The sequence below is a fragment of the Amblyomma americanum genome, chromosome 1 (genome assembly GCF_052857255.1).
Source record: "Amblyomma americanum isolate KBUSLIRL-KWMA chromosome 1, ASM5285725v1, whole genome shotgun sequence".
In the NCBI taxonomy this organism is placed as follows: domain Eukaryota; kingdom Metazoa; phylum Arthropoda; class Arachnida; order Ixodida; family Ixodidae; genus Amblyomma; species Amblyomma americanum.
The window spans coordinates 5,498,490-5,521,641 of record NC_135497.1 but is presented as its reverse complement, the minus strand read 5'-3'; the positions used below and the strand labels follow the sequence as shown (position 1 = coordinate 5,521,641).

Sequence of the window (23,152 nt, the reverse complement as noted above, 5' to 3'; positions counted from 1 at the left end):
GTGCTGACGGTGGCTGACATGACCCGCTGGACCGAGAGCGAAGTGTACATGGAGTATGTCGGCTTCGTCCTCGCCCTCAACGAGCGTGTCAAGGGCAAGAAGCTGACCGATAACTTCATCATATCGGATGTAACTTCGAATCTTCTTTCGGTGCTGGAGACGCTGGGTTCAAGAAGCGCCTCCACTCAGCCAATTAGGAGTGGCTTAGCTTGGCTATGCCAGGATATACATAGCGTGAGCTACGCTGAGCCCCTGAGCATCAATTGGCGCTGAGCAGCAATTTCGCTCTCCTTCTTCATGGCTATACCACACTGACAAACGCCCCGCTATATGTACACTCCCACTGAGACCTTTGCGCGACCGCACAAAATGTGAGGCGCCATCAAGCGGCTCCTGCGCAGCGTCAGACGGCTACTGTGCTACGGAGGCGCACAGCTGGGCTCGCGCCGGCGCCAGTGCGTCTGCCGCGGCTATGACCGGCGAGGCACGTGCGGCGGTGGCTCCGCCGCGCCGTGTGACGTCACTGCTCCTCGCGCATGCGCAGCACGGCTCTCCAGGAACCATGCGAAACTGCTCAACGTCGGCCAGTGTAGCTCACGCTACAAAATTCAAAGCCGGAAACACAAATGCCACCTTTAGAACCCTCCTTGTTAAAAAACCTATAATGAGCAATCAAAACAATTAGGCAATGCCAATATGACATTCATGAAAACAAGGCCTCCATGTACAAATTATTGTCTTTTTGACTGATTCTGGCTTTGTCAATGCCATCGACGGAGCAACTTAGAGATCGTATCGAAACAAAGTGGCAACAAACGAGAAGTGGCAACTTGTTCTACAATGCCAGCGGCACCATTCCTTCCAAGCACCCTCGCAACGTGTCAATAGCAGTGCTGGCCGAGCCATTACGCCAAAACGCGGCTTTCTTAGAGATGTAGCGCACTTAGTGCTTCCGCATTGGTTCATCCACGGTCACCCCTGCAACGAGCTCATAAATGTCGAAGCATTTCAGGGATAATAAGCGGAGTGATTTGGGCAGCAATTTTTTCCTGATAGCACATGAACAATGATCGGGTAATTTGAGCTGTTAGCTTTAGCAGAGACTTAGGATTCCGCATGTGGCTTTTCATAAGTATTTTAATAGTTCATAAATGTGGCGTTCGCACCTCAAGACATTCTAAGCGTGCTTTCACTAAAGCACCATATAAAGCTGACGGCCGCTAGGGAAGATTAGTGGTGGCGCTCACGACGACAGAAATTTGACAAGAGCTTCCCTCTGAACCCGACCCCGAATCTCTCGTAATGCGGCCTGTTTTCTAGGCCCTCTCGCTGGCAACCGCGTATGTGAAGCTCTTGCTGCTGCATTCTGGTGGTTATGTTCAGTTCATCCGCAGAGCGATGTAGCACCCAGGAGACATACCAGCGTAGAAGTATACCAGTTTAACGTACAGCCCCCGTCAAAAGTATACAGCCCAAAGGGTTTGTTTGCGAGGCCTGCAGCGTGCCTAGTTATACATCTTCAGCGACCGTAACCTCTCGAATGAGGAATGGCTTCTCTTCCTCAATCCTCCCAAGCATTGAACTGCTAAATAAGCTGGGGAGCTTCGTTAAGAAGCTTAGAAGCAAACTTCTTGGGATGTACATTTTGGACGAAGGCTGTATGCCTGTTGCGCACGCGCAGTAGTCCTATCCGGCCACGCATTTGCAACAGTGCATGCGAATTTATCAGTTAAAGAATGTTGTTATTTGTACAGCAGACACAATTTACGTCAGAAGTGAAAGATCGGATCAATGCAAGTGAAGTTAGGACACACACATCAATGTGTGCCAACAGGTGAAGACAATGTGATCACAGGAATTTCCAGATACGCAATCTAATGGTAAACACGTTACGGAGGTTTCTGCTGCTGTGGAGGTGTCTACTGTCCCATGGGGTGCAATGCTGTTTAGCAACCAAGCACGCAGTAAGCATTACATAAATCTTGTTACATGTTACATTACATGACACAGCAACAAGCTGATTCCATGTTGTGTCTCAGAACCTGCATTTCTTACCCTGGTGGCACTCGGATGCTGCGTCCCCCCCGCCCTGATCGAAGGGAAGAGGGGGGGGGTCAGGAACCCCTGCCTCCCCCCCCCCCGATTTACGCCACTGCTGCAGGGTCAGCAGTGCTCTGGTTAGGGGCTCGAAGAATGACACATCGATGTGCCGCGCCCACATATAACCCTCCTAGATAAAAGTGTTTTCCAGCAAGCGAACATGGCAGTCTGGATTCTCAATTTAAAAAAAAGGAAAAGAAAGTGGTGTACCATTAGCTCAGAAATATCCGTGAATTGTTTCAAGCGTAGGCATTGCCGTGAAACATAAGAGAAAGAGCAAGGTTACTTCACGATCTTTTCGGGTCTGTATCTTTATGCCAGTCGTCGAACTTTTGTGAACGAAGCCCAAAAGCTGAATGACTTGAACACTTCCTCCTTTGCTTCCACAGGTTTTCTTCTCGGAGAAGAACTTATTTGGTGATCCCCTCGCTCGAGCAGGGCTTCATCCTTGTATTCATGTTCTCCTGTCCTTTGGTGGAAGCGCCCTGCAGGAGTCACGTTCTTAAACCAGTGTGCGTAACTGTACATTAATAAATCATTGCGTAATGTAGGTTCATTTGTCCGTTATGTATTTCTAGATTCTATTATTTTTGAATCCAAAAAGTTAACCAAGGCCTACCCAACAGAAGTTGGTAAATATATACCTCCTCTTTGAGTTTATCATCATCATCATCATCCTGACTACGCCCACTGCAGGGCAAATGCCTCTCCCATGTCTCTCCAATTAACCCTGTCATTTGGCTGCTTTGCCCACCGTATTCCCGCAAATTTCTTAATATCATCCGCCCAACTAACTTTCTGTCGCCCTATGCTACAATTGCTTTCTCTTGGGATCCACTCCGTTACCCTTAAGGACCAGCCGTTATTTTGCCTTCGCATTACATGCCTTGCCCAGCGTACGCAGCGAAAATCCCAAAAAGAGTGCTCTGTAGATCGGGGACAATGACTGGTAACAAATATGGCGCAAGAAAACCGGGAAGCGTGCCCTCAGCATGCCGAAACAGGCTCACCGAATGAGGATAGTAATATTTGTTTTCGGGGACAATGACTGGTAACAAATATTATTAGCCTCATTCGGTGAGCCTGTTTCGGCATGCTGAGGGCACGCTGCCCGGTTTTCTTGCGCCATAGAACACTTAGCGTGCGCAGAGTGCGGTTCCGGGCGATTATTTCGGTGAAGTGGGCTTTGTCTTCGACGTCGTAAATATCTATATCGATGACCAACTCTTCTAGCGTCGTCGTCGGTGTAATGCCCTTGACCAGAGACTCCAGCGCGCGCCTTCTGGCCTCGGGTGTTCGCACTGTCAGCTTCTTGAGCGGCGAGCGTTCTTTCTCAAGGTAGCCGACGAAGCCTTGTAGGAGGTAGACGCCGCCATAAGTTAACACGCAGGCGCCGACGGTCAAGTCACTGATGGTGTTATTCTGCAAGAGTGTGTCTATCAACTGTCCTGCGCCTCCGGCGCTCATGTAAATATTGGCGACATCCAGCGTGGTAAGAGTGACGCTGCCCTGCTCTTGAGCGAATAGAGACAGTGACAGTCTGACAGAGAAGCAGAAGTATTCTTTCCGTGCGTGTGCATAATTTTGCTCCGAGGGGTTGGCAAGCTTCTGCAGGGCTTCAAGGACGTTCGCTTCACAGTACGGTACATCTGAGATGGTAAGCTTCCGGATGCCGTACTTTTCTTGAAGCAGGTTGAGGAGGAAATGGTTCCTCGCTACAAAGGATGTCAGCTCGACCACCACAATGGAGTGATGATGGGCGAGGACGTCGACCAGCCGAATCGTGGCGAGGGTTTCACAGTAAATTCGTGGGTCTTCCCAAGGGTTCATGAGCACTTTTCCCGGGGCAATAGCGGTGTCAAATTCACCGAGGCCATTTTCCTCTCTTATCTCAAGGCCTACATTCCAGAGAACCTTGTTATACACGGCGACACGTCGAACCAGCTGACACACTGGTGCCACTTCACTTCTGGTTCAGGGCAGGGTTAACGGTTTGCGTTTTTCTGACACGGATGGCTTTGAAGTGGCCATGGCGTGTTTGGCAGAGGGGACTTGTGGTTCGCTTCCGTGCGGGGATCCCAGCGCCGGACAGGCTTCCGCTTCAAGACTGGACAGGAAAGAAAAATTATATATAAGTGGTATAAACTAAACAGTGGTGAAGAGTCAAAGATGTTATGTCAAGTCTACAAAGATAAGAGCAAGAACAGCAGACGCAGCTCGCAGTGCCGTTGGTTCAGGTAGAGAGGGGAAGTAAACTTTTGCTGAGCTAGTGTGACTGCGGCTCTCGTAAACATTGCTAATCAGATGTCAATGAGACATAGTTCTGTCTTTCAGCGGAGTTACACTGGCATTGTGACGGCCATGTCGAACACTGCGTTATGTATTACGGTGAAAGATGGCAGCCTAATTTTAAACCGAGAACAATTTTGGTCCTTACTGACGCCATCTCAACGTCAATGAATGAAATACCTTTACTCCACCTCGATATTTCTTGCAGCGGACTGTAAGCCACGAACGCGAAGTGAGAGCATCTAGTAGGGCAAGGTAGAGGTTTGGGTACTACGGTTCGGTGAACGCTGCTCTTCACTTTCTAATGAATTTTCATCAGCTCACTACTCTACCTCTTTGTCTCCTATTCCACTCTCTCTGTGATCCGTTCCTTCAGGACATGGTTGAGGTGTCTTTGAAAGCGATGCCCCCTTTACTGAAAACTAGTTTTAAGAAAGTGGATAGGGCGCTCGGCTACTGAGCCAAAGTTCCCGGGTTCGAAACCGGTCGCGGCGGCCGTGTTTAGATGAAGGCAAAACGAGGCTCAAATGTCCACAGACATGTGAGAAAATTAATGAGCATTCCCTTTCATCAAAAACCAATTTTTAAAACTAGTTTTTTTCAAGCGTGGCATGAATATTGGAAGGGTTACGCCAAGAATCACATCATTGCCACATCACACCAGTTACGCTGGGAGTACGTTGTGCAGTTTAAAAATTGGTTGTGAGAAAAGATAAAGGGCAGTAACTTTCTCACTCTTGCTTATTGCTGGACACCTCAACGGCGGCGAGAGTGAACAGATAAAGGGGAATGGATGAAACTGATTATAGTTTTAGTAAAAATAAAATCGCGCAGTAACTGTCAAGTATATGAGTAGACACCCGAAATGCGATATGAAGGTTTGTTTTGGATGGGCAGACATTTATTTTCAGCAATACTTGTTGGGGAGCTAGTTGGTGCATGTTTCCAGAAAAGGGTTGTATCGCTGAAAAAGACGACACATAGCAAGCGAGACGGGACAGGCGCAACCCGTTTCGCTTGCTATGTGGGGTCGTTTTCGGCGCTACAACCCTTTTCTGGAAATTTATTGTCAGCACTAAACCTTAGTGGACATCGCTCTTGGCGACCTTGTGAGCCCACTCAATGGCCCGAAGTTGCGTCACCGGGTCTGAGCTGGCCATTATAGCCTCCCACCACTCTGGAGAAGGCACTGGTTTTAAGTCAGTAGGTGGCGGCGAAATTTTGCAGCTCCATAAAATATGATCGTATCCGCCTATTTAAAATAGAGCGGATCATACGGCAGGCATATAAAGCTGCCATGTGGCTGCCCCACTCGACCCCTCCTGAAAGACTTCTTAAACAGGGGGTCTACAACACAACCACTGGAAAGGAGGATATATGCGGCACCAGACAAAAAGCTCGACAAAAGGCAGGAGGTAACGTGGCATCGGCTCCACGCCATGAAGGAAGGGAGTGAAAGAAGAAAGAGAAAGAGGTCCATGGTGAAGGGCTCCGGAATAATTTCTACTAACTGGGGATGTTTAACGTGCACTGACATCGCGCAGCACACGGGCGCCTTTTACGTTTCTCCTCCATCGAAACGCAGCCGCCGAAGCCGGGCCGAACCCGGGAACTCCGGCTCAGTAACCGAGCGCTTAACCCCTGAACCACCGCGGATGAAGAAAAAACCACCCATCTGGAGGGCTCTACTTTAATTTAAACTCCTTGTGGTTCTTTAACTAGCACACGGGAGTCTTTGGCCTCCATCGAAAGGCGGTCGCCGCCCCTCGTATTGAACAGATTGAAGCTGCGTCTTCAAGCTGTTGAACTTGGCGCTGAGACACCACGCCGACCATCTCTGTCGACGGACAGAAGAAGGCGTTGCAGCGAAATACGGGGAACTCACATATATCAGCACCGCAGAGACGAAGTCTTTGGGTGAGGGTCGGTCGGCAGCAGCTCTGGCTCTGCACGCTTCCAAATAGCTCTCGGAGCACCCGCGGGAGATAGCGCGTCGTTTTTTTCATAATCAGCGCACAGATACGATGGGTGAAGAAAAGAAAGAAAAGTAGAGAGGAAAGAAAACCCTGCTTCCGGCACACAGCATCACAAAGATGAGAAGAAGGGATGTAGCCGGTATAGACGCGAAGCGAGCGCGAGCTTCGCGGACTGTCTGCTCCAGTCCGGCCGTGGAAGCACAGAATATCTTCCTGCTTGGCACCTTTGATACTTGCGAAAATCGCGGCATTTTTAAGGCGACCCCGCGGCAGATGCTTTCTCAAGGACGCGGGTGTCCTCTGTCCTGTACAATTTCGGGAAACCCGTGCCTATAATGTCACTAGATTCGCAACACTCTTCGCCCTCTACTCAGGGCGACCGGCAAAAAACATGCTTATCTACTTTGTGCCCTTGTCTCCGTAGCTTTGACTGTGCTTCCCCTCGTCCGCTTAGCCAGCAGCTGGTGCTCCCTCTCACCGACCGTGTCTATGACTGTGACTGGCCTGGTTAGCGCGCAGCTGGCGTTCCTCTCCCCTCGCCATTCATAGCGATGGCTGCGCTCCTCCTCACACATCCGCGACGCAAGCTGTGTTAAGCGGACGGCGCGTGTTGTGAAAAAGCGCGGGAGATAGAGCTATAGCTGCAAAAAACAATATTTAGAGAATATATCACCTCTTCCGCATACCCCGCCTGCGGCGCCGGCAGTGTTCTCTGACTTAGCATTGAAGCGTTCATGCTGCAGTGTATTGGTGATTTTCATCACCTAGAGAGGGCGCCTGTATCGATTCAATATCGCGGCATCACTAAGGGCTGCTCTCGGGGTCAACATATGTGAAATCGCGTTTGTTTCTAAATTTCACGATAAACTCGCCTTTGGTTTCCGATGGAAGCTATCTCGCTTTAGTCGTGACCGTCTAAAGGAGTCTCGTTGCCTTGCGGCGGCGCTGTAGTCGCAAACAACCCCAGATACTTCTGTGGCGCAGTGGACCCAAGGGAAGCTGTCGCAGCAGCCTTTTAAGAGACGTGTCTCTTGCTACTCACATTCGAACGTTTCTTGTGCCTCCGTGATTTTAAGGTGGCGGACGGTCATGTGACCAAAGTGCTGCAGCACCGTGCAAAATGTGACCCCCCATCATGTGACCGCACGCGCGCAGTCGTCGGGCCGCCACGGCCGCCGATTTGCCGCCCATGCTGGCGTTCCGATATATGCATATATACCGTCTGAGCGGGTGCCGAGAATGGTGCCCAATGACAGCAGTTTAAAACAAATGTCTGCACAAATGTTTTGTTCTTTTATCAGTGACATTGTGCGAAAATATTATTAATGCGAAAGCATTACTAGGTAATGTGGACATGGTCGTGTCCGCAGCAGTTGAGGAGCTTAGAAGTAGCGCCAAAGGAATGGTTGTAATGGAAAGAGGATAATGTGAGGTTGATGTCGAATAAAGAATTGTCCAAAAGTTCATTAGTAAATTAAATAGAGCCAAAAATGTCCACAAAGTGACAGGAGCCAGGGAAACGTGGTGCGGCAAGTTTGAAAACTCAAAATGGGAAATTCATGGAACTTGATTAAGTAAGACAATTAATTGTGGTAATTTGGACACTGCGTGAATTTACATCAGTGCTTAATGGAGCAAATGGGACGAAAAGGGACAATTGATGCAAATAGAGGGGAAGAGAGGCAAATAAAAATGAGGAGGCGTCAATGCTTCCGCATTCCTCCAATGAATTTTACCACAGTGACCTCAAACGTTTTCCAGTGTGCAGATCGTTGCGCTGGCTAGGTGCGTCGTGATACGTGCTCAGCTGCCTGAAGGCGTACATTTGTTATTTTTTCTGGCTGACCACATTCGTTGAAACAGAGTTAATGCTTTCGCATTAAAAATGTGTAGCTTCAGGTACATGCCAAATGGAAGTTTTGGTTCAGGCACCGTGCGCCCGCCATGCAAATGTCTGGCATGCTTTCTGCCACGTTATTGGTTGCCACGTCATGCTTTGAACGAACAACCCGCCTAGCCGAGAGAAGCATTTAACACGTTGCATTTAAAGGAGCAACCTTTGTTACTGTTAAAAGTTTGGGACAACGTACTTCCTAGAACAGGCTGCGAAAGTCTGAAACGTCATTTCAAAGGCACTCAATTTTTGAAACACGCAAAACATGCGCGTATAGTAGTCGCCCCCCCCCCCCCCTCCTCCTTTAGGCTGCGTTATACCGTAGTGGAGCGCGACCCTTGGAAACACGCGTAAACACAACTTTCGGAAACGTTCTGCTCGTCTCGCACAGCACCCCTGGGAGCAGCCAATCGTTGCCTGTCGGTCACTGCTTTGAAGAAGAGTGTGACAAAGTATGCAGTGCCAATTCGAAGCTATCTTTTTAGAACTTGGCGATAAATATGCGTCTTGAGCGCGGAAATACCCCTAACAGCTGGTCTTGCGCCGAATCACACAACAGTCTCGCGGAGTCAGACATGCAGCGACCTGCTGTATACCGTTCAAAACCGCACAGCCTCGGAAGCTATACACGAAAAGCCGTTCTCAAACGGCATGATAAGCGAACGAAAGCAAATCACGCATCATCGCAGACGCCGGTGCAGAGGAGACCCTCCTGTGTTTGTAGACGCACCGAGGTTTCGGCCGGTTAACACACTGACGAGATCTTCCAAGGTGCAAACTTCAATAAAGACATTAAAGGAGTATAGACACCTTTTTTTTGGTGGCATGTTTTTTCCCCACAATGATGCGGAAGACACTACTACGCATGAACCACCACGTGATATTCGCTTGTGACCGCTAAATAATTTATAATAGAATATTTTCTGTCGTGCTCTTTTTTTTTCAACAGCAGAACGATGGCTGTGACCTCAAAGTGCGCTTTTATGTCACGTGAGGCGTTGGAAAAACGCCCGTATAATCGCTGGTTCATCGTTTTAATTTACTGCAAGGTTGAAGCTAGCCTTCTTTAAGACCCGGAATAACAGTGAATGTTGAAGTAGCGATTTTATTGCTGTTTTTTTATCTCTTACGTGACCTGTACTCACACGTTGACGTCACAGTCCTCATTCGACTGTTGAAACCGAAAGCCAAACAGCACGAGACAGAAATTCAATTATAAATTATTTAGCGGTCGAAAGGAGAATACCAGGTGGTAGCTGACGTATCAAAATGCCTTACGCGTCATTACCAACAAGAAAACGCGCACCGAAAAGTTAGGTGTCCATACTCCTTTAAGGTTTCTCAATCCGGCCACGTCTATGAATTGAGGTAACCATTGACAAAATGGAAGGAAAGTAGTGACGCCGTCTTCCACATGCCGATGAAAAACGAAGTGCCGGAAAGGAAACAACGGGGGTATTCCCCGCATTATTCTTATTACATTGCATCGCTCCAAAAAGTACGTGAAACAGGCAGGCAGCCTTTTACAGCTTGTTTAAGACAACAAAAAACGCATGAGTAAAGAAAATAATTCCGCAAAAAGGGGGAGGGGGGGTTATAAAAGAAGAGCGTCTTCCTGACTTCGAACAATTAAAATCCCACGTTTCCTCCGCTCCTGATTCCAATTACACGTCGTCGGAAAACGGTACAAGTTCGTCCGTGCAAAATTCCGATCAGTGCTATGGGAGTAAACGACACAGCGTGTAGCATTACTCTCTTTAGGGTGTATAGGCGCGCGAAAGAAAACAACGAACCTGAAAATGCTGCTCAACTAAGTGTTGTGCGCGCCGAGTTGCCGTCGCCACCAGGTGATTATGGACGGTCCCTCCAGAGTGATTTAGATGCGCACGGTGCGAAGCTATCTGTGCCAATCAACACGTTAAATCTATTTAACTCATCGGTGGAGTTAAATATGCTTTAGGTATGCTGCTACACAGTGACAGGAGTGGTATAAGTTGATAAGTAATATAACTTTGGAAAACTCAAAACGGAAAGCAATAAAGCGGTGCCCAAGCCATCACGTTGCTGCAGTCGGTCATTCGTGAGAGCTGACCAACAGTGATAGACCTAAGGTGGGAGCGTATTTAAAGGAAGCCAAAACAGAAAGGCCCAGACATCTCGCCGCTCGTATGAACACGAACATGCACGATGGCTAAAAACTTACTACAAAGGAAAGATGCCAGCACGGTGCCATGTTTGATTACGTATATTCGCCCTTTTACTCCAGCGCTGGAGCGGTCGCTTCGATATTTATATTGCCATTATTCGTTGTCCTCGGAACAAACAGACACCACGCCTTAACAACTAAAATATTAGAAAAAAGTCTCACTAGATGATGACACTTTGCGGTCTGTTCCGCAGCAGCGCGCTTGGGTCTTGGGAGAAAGAACGAGCTCAAGGAACGTGATCTCTTGAGTGACGTCAATGACTGAGTCCACGGTGGCAGCCGCAGCAGTACTACGCTCAAAAGTCCGAAATAACCGCACAGATGACTGCTGACATTAAAATTTCGACACACTCTCATGCAGTCCAGGTCCTGTAGAGAACTGCTGTTACTGAGTGGACATCTTCGCTGGCAGGACAGAAAACTACCATAGAGGATGCACCTCGAACGTCGACAAAGAGACGCAGTGTGCTGAGGCAGTTCCAGACTGCTTCTTTTATACCTGGCGATACCAATCCACTAGCCCTGCAGGGAGTAAGAAGTGGAGAGGGGAGGGAGGTTGGCGGGAACTTAGGGACCAATAAGGCGACTCCTAGGAACCGGTTGGTACTGCCCTGCGACAAAAGCATTCCAGCGAGCAGTATAGGGACCATTCGTTGAAATCTGAGTCAGCATCTTCGGCAGGCTTGGTTTCCAAAAAAAAAAGTGCGGTTTCTCAGTAGACCCTCAAACATTCTTTGTTGAAACTAAAAGAGTCCAGCTCCCCTTCTGAGTAAACTAAGGAGTGCCATGGCACATGCCTTCAAGATGGTTGGGCGAAAGCTTTCCAAATAGTAATAGTTCAGGGGTAGAAAAAATATAAGGGATCGCCTCAGCACGACTCTAGGGGCTGGGCAGGAAATGGGCTTTTGTTCTCATGCTGACAGAAGTGTCGTTCTTGGCACTAATCTTCCTTAGCATTCAAAATTTCTGGAAAGACGTCTGCCAGGATAATCTTTTCCAGCTGAAAAACCTAGTTCAAAGAGGGCAATCCCGGATCCTTGTTCGAAAAGGGAAGGAGTAGATGTCCCTTTCCCTTTGGGTCATTTCATGAGAAACGTCCCAGGGCCCAAACGCGACCGTCACTGATGGTGTTGAAAAAAAAAATCAGGAAATTCTTGATTATATGAATACTGGTTTTCTGAAGTATTTTCGCGGAAAAAAAATTTCACGCGTAAGCGCCTTCCGAAGTTTTTGCGAACACGCGAAAGTTGCTCGCAGGCAATTATTTTTGTATCAGGTGTGAAAGCATATTAATTAACAAATACTATTTTATATTATCGCATATGCATCGTTCTTCGACGCAACATCACTAGTGCCCCTGTACAACACATTGCTGCGTTTTCTCGGTACAATAAAGAACCAAAATATGGTGCGTTTTCAGAATTTTTTATTATAAACGTCGTTCATATTCAGTCGCAATAAAATTTTTTACCGTTCACTTGGTGGTAGAGGTCTGCCAAAAATATTTTGAACTTTCAAGAGTATTTTTTAGAAAATCATTCCCAAAGTTGGCAAAAAGCGATGCTTTTTTAGATTGAGAACCAAATTAAGCATAAAGGCCCTCTAGATAAAAATACTCGGGATTACTCAGTAAACACATTCACTTATTAGATTTCAATCCACAATCTTTTGATCGTGTAAATTTTGTCTGACGCGAGAAAAAATTTTGAAATTTCACTACCAGTGTCATGGGGACGGCACTACAAAAATGCGCTTTCACTGCATCACACGTGCGCTGCACCGACCCTTTTTTTTTTTGGCATTCATGTATACATTAGGCCTTTGCCAATCAAACACGTTCTCAGTTGATACGAGTTCAAATCCTTCTTGAACGAGGTACTTTCCTCAGTTTAACACTGAATTTTGGCCACAGCGTGGCCAGGTAAACGAATAAAACATCGATGTGACGCCTATTGTGTGGCAGTTAATCGTAACCTTTGCAGGGGCATAAGAACGACATGATCATTTCTTCCCTCTTTTCTTACATCAGAACGAAAATATGGCTTGAACGGGCCCCTGGACACTTATAGCAGGAGGCTATACGCCGCTAATAAAAAATTTCTCTGCATCCTTGTTCTTTCCTTTTGTTTTCTCACCCACTCATCTCATCAACATTTGAATCTTTCTTTTCAATATGAGGCGACCCGATATGTTCTCGTCTCCTTCTTGACTTGAATTTCTTGGACGTTTAAGATTTATGTGATGCTAACATGAAGTTTTGAAGACGTCGCTGGCCTGAAGTAGTGTAACTGTCGCGTTCCTGTCACCGTGAGTGTCATGGCGAATCGGGAAGCCAGTTCTATTCTTTTTTCTTGTATTTCTGTGTTGGGTACCCAGATTACTGTAGCTACTTTGACATTATTTTTTGTCCAGGTAAAAAGGTCCTCTGTTGATGTAATTTTTGTCCTGAATGGCCTCTGCAAGCTTGTTCTTGCGGCGAGACGTTTCAGTATACAGCCGACACCATCCCATGCACTTTCTCCGAGTGATTGTAGTGAAGAAATTCCACTCTGCCAAAAGACTGTGATCTTTTCCCTGGTATCAGAGATGGAGAAAGTACTTTTTATTCTTATACTGTGATGCCACACCATCTAAAAAATTGCAAATTTTTTTTACACAAATGTACTTTTACAGTAAAACCAAAACACGGCAATAGCACCAACGGTTATTTTACTACCGTTTACGCTGAAAAATAGCATTGACCCACATATACTGAATCCAGAGTTTACAGGCGCACCCAAATTGAGCTGCGGTGCGTACCTCTCCCTCAGTGAAAGCACAGTTGGGCAGTGCTGCCCAATGACACTGGTTGTGAAATTCAAAAATTTTTTTTTCGCGTCAAACAAAATTTACTCGAACAAAACATTGTGTATTGTAACCTATTAAGTGTATGTGTTTGCTTAGTTATCTCAACTATGTTAATCTCGAGGACCTTTATGCTTAATTTAGGTCTCAATCTAACAAAAAGAATCACTTTTTGCCAACTTCGGGACTGATTTTCTTAAAAGCACTCTTTAAAGAAAGAAAAAAAACATTTTTCAGCGAAAATACTTCGGAAAAACAGTATTCACATACTCGAAAATTACCTGACCTTTTTTTTTTCAACAAAATCGGTGATCGTCGCTTTTGCGGCCTGGGACGTTTCCCATGGAATGATCCACAGGCAAAATCACATCTCCCTCTCTCTTTTTCGAAACAGGATGCCAGATTGCCGTCTTGAAACAAGGGTTCTCGGTTGGAAAAGATTATCCTGGAAGATGTCTTGCGTTACATTTTGAAAGTTAAGAAAATTAAGTGCGAGCAAGGCCACTCCTGCCGGCAGGAGAGCAAAGGCCCATTTCCTGCCTAGCCCTTACTGCCATGCCGCCGCGATCCCTTCTACACTTTGTTGTACCATTGTACTCTTTCCTCAGCTTTCAGGGAACCATCTTGAGGCCAACTGTTGCGGCACATCTTAGTTTACTCTGAAGGGGAGCTTGACTCTTTTCGTTTCAGCAAAAAATGGGAGAGGGTCGTCAAAGATACCAAACATTCTTTTTTAGAAACCAGGCCTTGCGAAAATGCTGACTCAGAGATTTCCGCGAATGGTCCATAGTGCTGGCTGGAATGCTTTTGTGACAGGGCAGTACCACCCGGTTCCTAGGCTTCGCCTTACTGCTCCCTAGCGCTATCGTTCCCTAAGGAAACGACCATATACACCTGCGTAATGTCGCAGGGGAGGCATAGCAAGCTCGCAATAATGGAAATTGACGATGAGGGGAAGTACAGCCCCGGAAGTGATCATAAGCTTATTAGTCTACAGTTGGGAGCCCTGCTGAAAAGAGGAATGCAGGGAAGTCAAAAAGAGTACGCAAAATTAAATCACGAATTAAATCCGCCCTACGCGACTATAAAATCTCCCTTCTAGTAAACTGCATGTTAACAACTAACTCTCCACTCCCGATGAGCTTATTCACTTTGCCTGTTCGCAACACAAGACATGCTGCTAATGGTAATTTTAATCTTCCGATCCATCACAACACATACGGTGAGAGATTAATCGAGTTCATTGGGACGAAAGTCTGGAATACATTGCCATTGGAAATAAAGCTTGCCAGAAATTTTAAACTATCTTCTAAATTATATTTCTTGCATAATCAAGTAATCATGTGATTTCCTTTTTGTGTTTCTGTGTTTCTTAAAATGCCGGTGTATACCTTCCTTGTACGTTTGCCAAAATGCCTTGTTTTTGCATGCGATCGGACACTGGATGCTTTTGCTGTGTTAATTCGCTGTTTTCATTTTTTTTTTCACTTTACATATTTATGTGGTTGCCTGAATGCCTAAATGACTTGATTTGTATTGGACCGGACACTAGCCATGTAGGCTATCGGTCCAAATATTTTGTACAATTTTTTTGTGAATTATGAAATAAAGCTTCCTTTGATTGATAGCGCAAACAGCGGCCTGCATAGAGTAAGCAATAGAGAAACATCCCATGGAAAAGTGGGATTATAGTCAGTCAGACCTACTCATTAGCACAAAAATAAAACAAGTAAAAGGAGTAAACCGCTGGAGAGAAAACAAGAAGCCACGAAGTTGGTGGAAGAAGGAAATTGGAGAGGCCATCGAAAAACGACGGTTGGCAACACGGACACACAGAGAAGCAAAGAGGGCGCAGTTATCTGAAGAGGAAATAGGCCGAAAATGGGAATCTTATCGACAAAGGAAACAACAAGTGCAGGTCCTCGTCCAGGCTAAAATAAAGCAGTCCTCTGATCGTTGGCGGCCTGCAGTTTGTGCTCCCTAACGAAACTGAACACGTACCACGAGGCACCTAGCCAGGGCAACTACAGTCGTACAGCGCCGCTGATTAAAGAACAAAACTTTTGTGCAGACATTTGTTTTAAACTGCAGACATTAGGCAACAGTCTCGGCACACATATATATCGGAACGCCTGCACAGGCGGTAAATCGGCGGCCCTGCAGGCCCGACGACTGCGCGCCTGCGGTCACGTGAGCGGGGGGGGGGGGGGAGATTTGGACAGTGCTGCAGAAATGCAGAAATCTGATCACATGACCGGCCGCCATCGTGATATCTCCGATGGACAAGAAACGTTCGAGTGCGAGAATTAAGAGCTAGCGTTCTTAAAGGAGTAGAGACGCCTAACGTTTGGTTTTGTGTTTTCTTGTTTGTAATGATGCGTTAGGTATTATTATACGTGGATCACCAGCTGTTATTCTCCTACGAACGCTAAAAAATTTATAATCGCATTTCTGTGCCATGCTCTTTCGGTTTCAACACCCGAATGAAGACTGTGACGTCAACGTGTGCTTACAGGTCACGTGAAGTAGGAAAAAACTGCAATACAATCGCTGCTTCCGCATTTGTTGTCGTTGTGGCTCTTGAGGAAGGCTGCCTCCAGCATAGCAGCGACTTAAAACTTTGAAGCAGCGATTTTATGGACGTTTTTTCATGCCTCACGTGACACGAAAGCACACTTTGACGCCGTGGTCGGCTGTTGAAACCGAAACGTAACAGCTTGTGAGGAAAAAAATCGATTATGGTTAGGTTTATGGTTCGGTTTATGGTTCATGGGGGCTTAACGTCCCAAAGCGACTCTGGCTATGAGAGACACCACAGTGAAGGGCTCCGGAACTTTCGACCACCTCGGGTTCCTTGACATCGCACAATACACGGGCCTCTAGAATTTCAAGACCATCAAAATTCGACCGCGCGGCCCTGATCACACCCGCGTCTTTCGGGCCAGCAGCCGAGCGCCATAACCACTCAACCACCGCGTCGGCAAAATTCGATTTTCAATTATTTAGCGGCCGTATGCGAATATCACATAGTGATTCATGCGTAGTAGTGTCTTCCGCATCATTGTAGTCAAGGAAAACATGCCAGTAGAATTAGGTGTCTATATTCCTTTAAAAAAATGATAGATGTAACGTTAAGAGACCGGAAGCGGGCAGAATGGGGGAGGGAACAAACGCGGGTTAATGATATGCTAGTCGAAATCAAGAGGGAGAAATGGGCTTGGGCAAGGCATGTAATACGAAGGCAAGATAACCGCTGGTCTTCAAGGGTAACGGAGTGGATTCCAAGAGAAGGCAAGTTTAGCAGGGCGCGACAGAAGGTTAGGTGGGCGGATGAGATAAGGAAGTTCGCAGGCATAGGGTGGGCGCAGCTGACAAAAGTCAGGGTTAATTGGAGAGACTTGGGAGAGACCCTTGACCTTCAGTGGGTGTAGTCAGGCTGATGAAGATGATGACTCCTTGAAAAACCCGGTTCGACACCTTCCCTTGACTCTCCTACGCCACAGAAGTACCTGGGATTTTCTGCTACTAATGCGCCACCGCAAGGCAACGAGACGTTTTTTAGACCAGCACGGCCGCAAGCTCCGGATGTCTTCACGGCGGCTGGTATCACGAACTGGAAGGAGGCTAAGGAAAAATTTGCCAATCACGACAAGTCAGGAGGGCATAAAAACGCTGTCTACAAGCGCAGCAGCCTTCAGTCGACGTCGGTTCGTAACCAAGTCAGCACGTAAACAAGTCAGCATGCAGGCGTCCCAGTACCTACTGCGCCAGGGTCTGCCATTCCGTGGTCACACAGACAAGGAAGGGAACTTCCACCACTACCTGATGTCAGCGCAGAAGATAATGAAGAATTCACAACTGATATGAAACGGAATACGACGTACACGTCTCCACTGCTGCCAAATAAGATAATAATCATTTTGTGGAGACCGTGCAAGAAACAGTGTGCGGCGTCATTCCGACAACCGCCCACGCCATAACTGTAGATTGGACGCGCGGGACGTCGCCGGTGTTGAGCACGAAAGGACATATGTGCACTACGTCCATGCCACAATGACTGACAGACTTTTATAGCTTGTTAACAACGTTAGCTATTACTCATCACGTTTCTTGATTTCTTGGGGTCTGCTACCACCTTCCTTCGGCGTCAAGTCCGAGGAATTCAAAATGGTGACTCCCGTGGTAAATCGGTACAGCAACCCAATTGGTAATTCATTGGTGACTTCACTATTATATTCAATCGGTGATTGATTGAAGACTTCACTTATAAATCCAAGATGTCGGCCAATAATGTTAATTAATTGATGATATTATTAATACATCCAAGATGGCGGTAGCTAATGCTCGTTACTTGAACTACTTCAAGACGCTGGCGGCATTTTTTTATGGAAGCAGGGTGATAATAATAATACTTGGTTTTAGGGGAAAGGAAATGGCGCAGTATCTGTCTCATATATCGTTGGACACCTGAACCGCGCCGTAAGGGAAGGGACTAAGGAGGGCGTGAAAAAAGAAAGGAAGAAAGAGGTGCCGTGGTGGAGGGCTCCGGGTTAATTTCGACCACCTGGGGATATTTAACTTGCACTCACATTGCACAGCACACAGGCGTCTTAGCGTTTTTCCTCCATAAAAACGAAGCCGCCGCGGACGGGTTCAAATTGACAATCGCTGGATATTCCTTACCTGACCTCCCGGTGTTTGTAGGCCACGCACTGTAGGCAATTCTTCACCGTCGATGTCAGTGATAATAAGATATGTACAAAGAGCGCGTGGGCCATCAACCACTCCAGTTTAACGCCGGCCAAATGTTTTCAAACACCAGACATGCAGCAATTCCTCAGTTGTTTCTCGTCCATTCCTTTAAACCCTCGTGAACAGAGACTGTCCGACTAACGCGAGATGCCATCTACTGGGAAACAAAGGGGGGTTTATCGCGAAATTACAAAAAAAACGAGCCCGATTTCACATAGGCCCAGAGCAGCCTTCAGTGACACCACCATATTTAATCCTTTCAGGCCCTCCCTCTAGGTAGCGAAAATCACCAATACACTGCAGCATGCACGCAGGCGGTGATATTTTTTGTAGCGAGAGCTACACTTTCCATTTCGCGGTGGCTGGGAGAGACCAGTAGTGCGCATGCGCCGTTACTATGGAAACCGCAGATTAGCAGCAGGTGCGGCGTGCGCTCTACCGTCGGAACAAAGCGCGGCGCGCGCATCATCGCCGCCTCGCCTCACGCCTCTGCCACCCGAACTGCGCGTCGTATGCACAGCATTGCGTATAAAAGGCGGAAATGTAAAGGGCGGCCGTATCACAACGTGTGGCATGTATGTCCAGAAGGAGAGTCCGGCCGTTGCTTAGCGGCGGTATAGAAAAAGAGAAGATTAACTCTTCCGATCTTGACGTCGCCGCCTGGCTTGCTCAGCAAAGAGAGAAAGAGGGTAAGAACGCGAAGAGTGCAGCGGAGACGCCCGAACAGAGAGAGGAACGGCTTGTCAAACGGAGATGCCAACTGCCGAGCGTAACAGACGGCGCATAGCCGCCGAGATGCAGCCCACTGTCTCTCAATGCTAACAATACAGTGACCACAACAAGCTCAGCCAAGGAAACGTACCTCTCGCCACGTATATCCTGGCGTAGCCGAGCTAAGCCACTGCCAATTTTTTTTTAAAACGATAGCCGTATCCGCTGCACCTTTACAAGCACGCGCCGTAACACAGCTTGCGCCGGGGATGTGTGAGGAGGAACGCAGCCATCGCTACGAATGGCGAGGGGAGAGGAACGCCAGCTGCGCGCTAACCAGGCCAGTCACAGTCATAGACACGGTCGGTGAGAGGGAGCACCAGCTGCTGGCCGAGCGGACGAGGGGAAGCACAGTCAAAGCTACTGAGACAAAGGCACAAAGTAGATAAGCATGATTTTTGCACGATTAATGTCGGCTTTGTCGGTAGTGGGCGAAGAGTGCAGCGAATCCTAGGACATTGTGGACGTGGGTCTCCCGAAAAAAGCACACGACTCCGCGAATGTTCCACATATGGCTAGCTAGAGACAGTAGAGCATGTTTTAGTGGTGTGCCCAGCATATGCACGAGAAAGACTCATGCTAGCATCTATTTGAAGTCTTTGGACACTAGGCCCCTCTCAGAGGATTCCATCCTCGGCGCTTCGCCGGATAGTTCGAAAACTCTACAGGCAACGCGAACGCTGGGATGCTTTTTAAGCGACACAGGCATTGACTCCCGTTTGTAATGTTAGAAAGTGTGCCTTGTCTTTTTTCTTCTGCCTCCTCCCATCATCATCATTCCCCATCGTGACCTTCTTTTTTCTAGTCTTCCCGTTCCGCAGTGCAAAGAAGCAGGTCAGTTATACTTTTTTCCGGCCGACCTATCTAATTTTTCCGTCAGTAAACCCTCTCTCTCTCTCTCTGTGCAGCGGGGTCTCCCTCAAAAATGCCGTGATTGTCGCAAGTGTCAAATGTGTCACAGAAGGAGGTGTTCTGTACTTATACGACCGGACTGGAGGAGAGATTCGGTGAGGCTTGCTTAATTCGCGTCTATACTGGCCACGTAACCTCGTCTAATCGCGGTGATTATGAGTGCCCGGAAGCGCTTTTTTCTTTCTGTGTCTACTTTGCTTTCTTTTTTTCGCACACATCACATCCGAGCGCTGGTTGTGAAAAAAAATGACGCGTTAACTCGCGCGGGTGCTCCACGAGCTATTTGGAATCGCGCGCATCCCGAGCTGCTGTTGGCCGACCCTCAGCCGAAGGAGTTCATCTCTGCGATGCTGAAACAGGTGAGTTCCCCGTCTTTCGCTGCCATATCTTCGTCTGTCCGTCGACTGAGATGGCCGGCGCCGTGGCTCAGAGCTTGGTCCAACAGAAAGAGGGCGCCCCTTCAACCTGTTCACTATACCAGGGGCGGCGAGCGCTTTCCATGGAGGCCAAAGACTTTCGTGTGCTAGTTAAAGAACCTCAAGGAGTGTAAAATAAAGTGGAGCCCTCCGCAAGGGTGCTTTTTTTCGTCATCCGCGGCGGCTCACTGGTTAGAGTGCTCGGTTACTGAGCCGGAGTTCCCGGCTTCGGATTCGTCCGCGGCGTCCGCGCTTCGATGTAGGCGAAACTCTAAAGGCGCCCTTGCGCTGTGCGATGTCAGTGCACGTTAAATATCCCCAGCTGGTCCAAATCATTCCACAGCCCTCCACAACGGACCTCTTTCTCTCTTTTTTCTTTCACTTCCTGGCTACGCTTGAATGAAGGAGAAAAGCTAAAGGCGCCCTTGTGCTGTTCGATGTCAGTGCACGGTAAAGATCCCCAGGTGTTCGAAATTATTCCGCAGCCCTCCACAACGGACCTCTTTCTCTCTTTCTTCTTTCATTCCCTGGCTGTGCTTCGATGGAGGAGAAACGCTATAGGCGCCCTTGTGCTGGTCGACGTCAGTGCACGTTAAAGATCCCCAGGTGTTCGAAATTATTCTGGAGCCCTCCACTACGGACCTCTTTCTCTCTTTCTTCTTTCACTCCCTGGCTGCGCTTCGATGGAGGAGAAACGCTAAAGGCGCCTTTGGGCTGTTCGATGTCAGTGCACTGTAAAGGTCCCCAGGTGTTCGAAATTATTCCGGAGCCCTCCACAACGGACCTCTTTCTCTCTTTCTTCTTTCATTCCCTTGCTGCGCTTTGATGGAGGAGAAACGCTATAGGCGCCCTTGTGCTGTTCGACGTCAGTGCACGTTAAAGATCCCCAGGTGTTCAAAATTATTCTGGAGCCCTCCACTACGGACCTCTTTCTCTCTTTCTTATTTCACTCCCTGGCTGCGCTTCGATGGAGGAGAAACGCTAAAGGCGTCTTTGGGCTGTTCGATGTCAGTGCACTGTAAAGGTCCCCAGGTGTTCGAAATTATTCTGGAGCCCTCCACAACGGACCTCTTTCTCTCTTTCTTCATTCATTCCCTGGCTGCGCTTCGATGGAGGAGAAACGCTATAGGCGCCCTTGTGCTGTTCGACGTCAGTGCACGTTAAAGATCCCCAGGTGTTCAAAATTATTCTGGAGCCCTCCACTATGGATCTCTTTCTCTCTTTCTTCTTTCACTTCCTTCCCTCATGGTGTCTGTAGCAGACGCCACTTTACCTCCTCGCTTTTGTCGAGCTTCGCGTCTGGTGGCAGATAGATTCTCCTTTCCAGTTTAAACTAATTGGTGTAGTCGTGAAAGGATATAAATTCGTATGTCGTAGTCGTGAAAGGATATAAATCTATATATCGTGAAATTTCGGGACTCAACCCGGCTCACTGTTCGGCTGACATAAACACGAGCTATACTGTGAGCCAACTGGTTTCCCCTGTTCCCTTAGTATACCGGCACTCATAATAATTGCACCTCACTTTGGTTCTATCTCGATGTCTTAGGATTCGTTTTGTCTCCTTGGAAATCCTACCCCGCGCGAAGTTGTTTACAGCGACCTTGGAGTCCTTTAGCTGCCTCCTCCGCAGTCCCTGAGTTCTTCGTTTTGACCGAACCGGCAGTTAATGTTTTACCCAAGTCGTTGACGCCCACGGCCACAAAGGTGTCGCCTCTTTCGTATTGCGCCGCATCTGCATAGGTTGTGTATTCCGAGCCTTCTAGCTTGGCTTCAAGGGCCTTTGGTTTTGCTATCCTCTTGCCTTTGTAATAAGCAGGGTGCATGTTTTTTTGGAATATTTTTAAAAGTCACTAACTTTCTCACTTCGGTTAGTAACTTTGCCCGCGCGTTTCTGTCCGGGATTCTGTCATGTAGTCTTACGTTGCTCAGCATCTTCCACCCCACGGGTGTGGTGCGAGCCTCCTTATTTGTGCAAATCTATGTACCTCGCATAGTTCCGTAATGATGTTGTAGACCCTCAGTTTAAGAAGTCTTTCCGCCGGGATGCATTGGGGCAGTCCCATGCCTGCTTTACCTGCCGTCCTTATGATCCCCTCTATTTTAGATAGCCGGATACGATACCATTCTATGGAGCTGCAAAAAGGCGCCGCCACCTACATACTTAGCACAAGTCCCTCCTCTATAGCGGTGGGAGGATATAATGGCCAGCTCAGATCCGTTCACGCAATCCTGGCCACTGAGTGGGCTCACAAGGTGGCCAAGAGCCAGGCCCACTGAAGTTTAGTGCTAACAAAAAATGTTTTCCGGTCCAATACAACCCCTCATGGCGCAGTTCGGGACAGTTACTGCACCATTTCCTTTCCACAAAAACTGTTTTCAGTTTCATCTCTTCCCCTTCATCCGTTCACTCTCCCCGCCGTTGAGGTGTCCAGCAACAAGCAATAGTGAGAAAGTTACTGCCCCTTATTTTTCTCCATAATGAATTTTTAATCTCCACAAATTATTCGGAGCATAACTGGTGTGATGTGGCAATGATGTGGTTCTTGGGGGAACCCGTCAAGAATTCATGCCCATGAAAGAAAAAATAGTTTTAAAAATGGTTTTTGAGGAAAGTAAATGCACAGTAATTGTCTCACATCTCTGTGGACATTCGAGCCTCGTTTTTCCTGCATCGAAACGTCGCCGCCGCGACCTGGCTCCAACTCGGGAACACCGGCTCAGTAGCCGAGCGCTCTAGCCAGTTTCTTAAAACTAGTTTTCAGAAAAGGAAAGGCATCGCTTTCCAAGGACGCCTCAACCACACCCTAAAGGAACGAATTACGAAGGGAGTGAAATAAGAGAGAAAGAGTAAGCAATAAAGAAAAGGCTGGAGTAGTGAGCTGAAGAAAGTAAAGATCAGCGTTTATCGAACCGTAGCAACCAAACCTCTAACTTGCCCTAATAGATGCTGTCACTTCGCGTTCGTAGCTTACAGTTCGCTGCAAGAAGT

General features: G+C 47.7%; 1 protein-coding gene across 1 annotated transcript in view; it reads right to left on the bottom strand.

Moving 5' to 3' along the window:
* Positions 1-2,412: 2,412 nt before the first annotated feature.
* Positions 2,413-23,152, bottom strand: part of LOC144114795 (uncharacterized) — a 32,210-nt gene continuing 11,470 nt past the window's right edge. Inside the window, exons 2-3 of the mRNA XM_077648797.1 lie at positions 3,207-4,207; positions 2,413-2,585 (exon numbers count right to left, since the gene is read on the bottom strand). Of these exons, the coding sequence (XP_077504923.1) occupies positions 2,413-2,585; positions 3,207-3,930 (897 nt within the window). The 5' untranslated portion in view covers positions 3,931-4,207. The remainder of the gene's footprint in view (positions 2,586-3,206; positions 4,208-23,152) is intronic.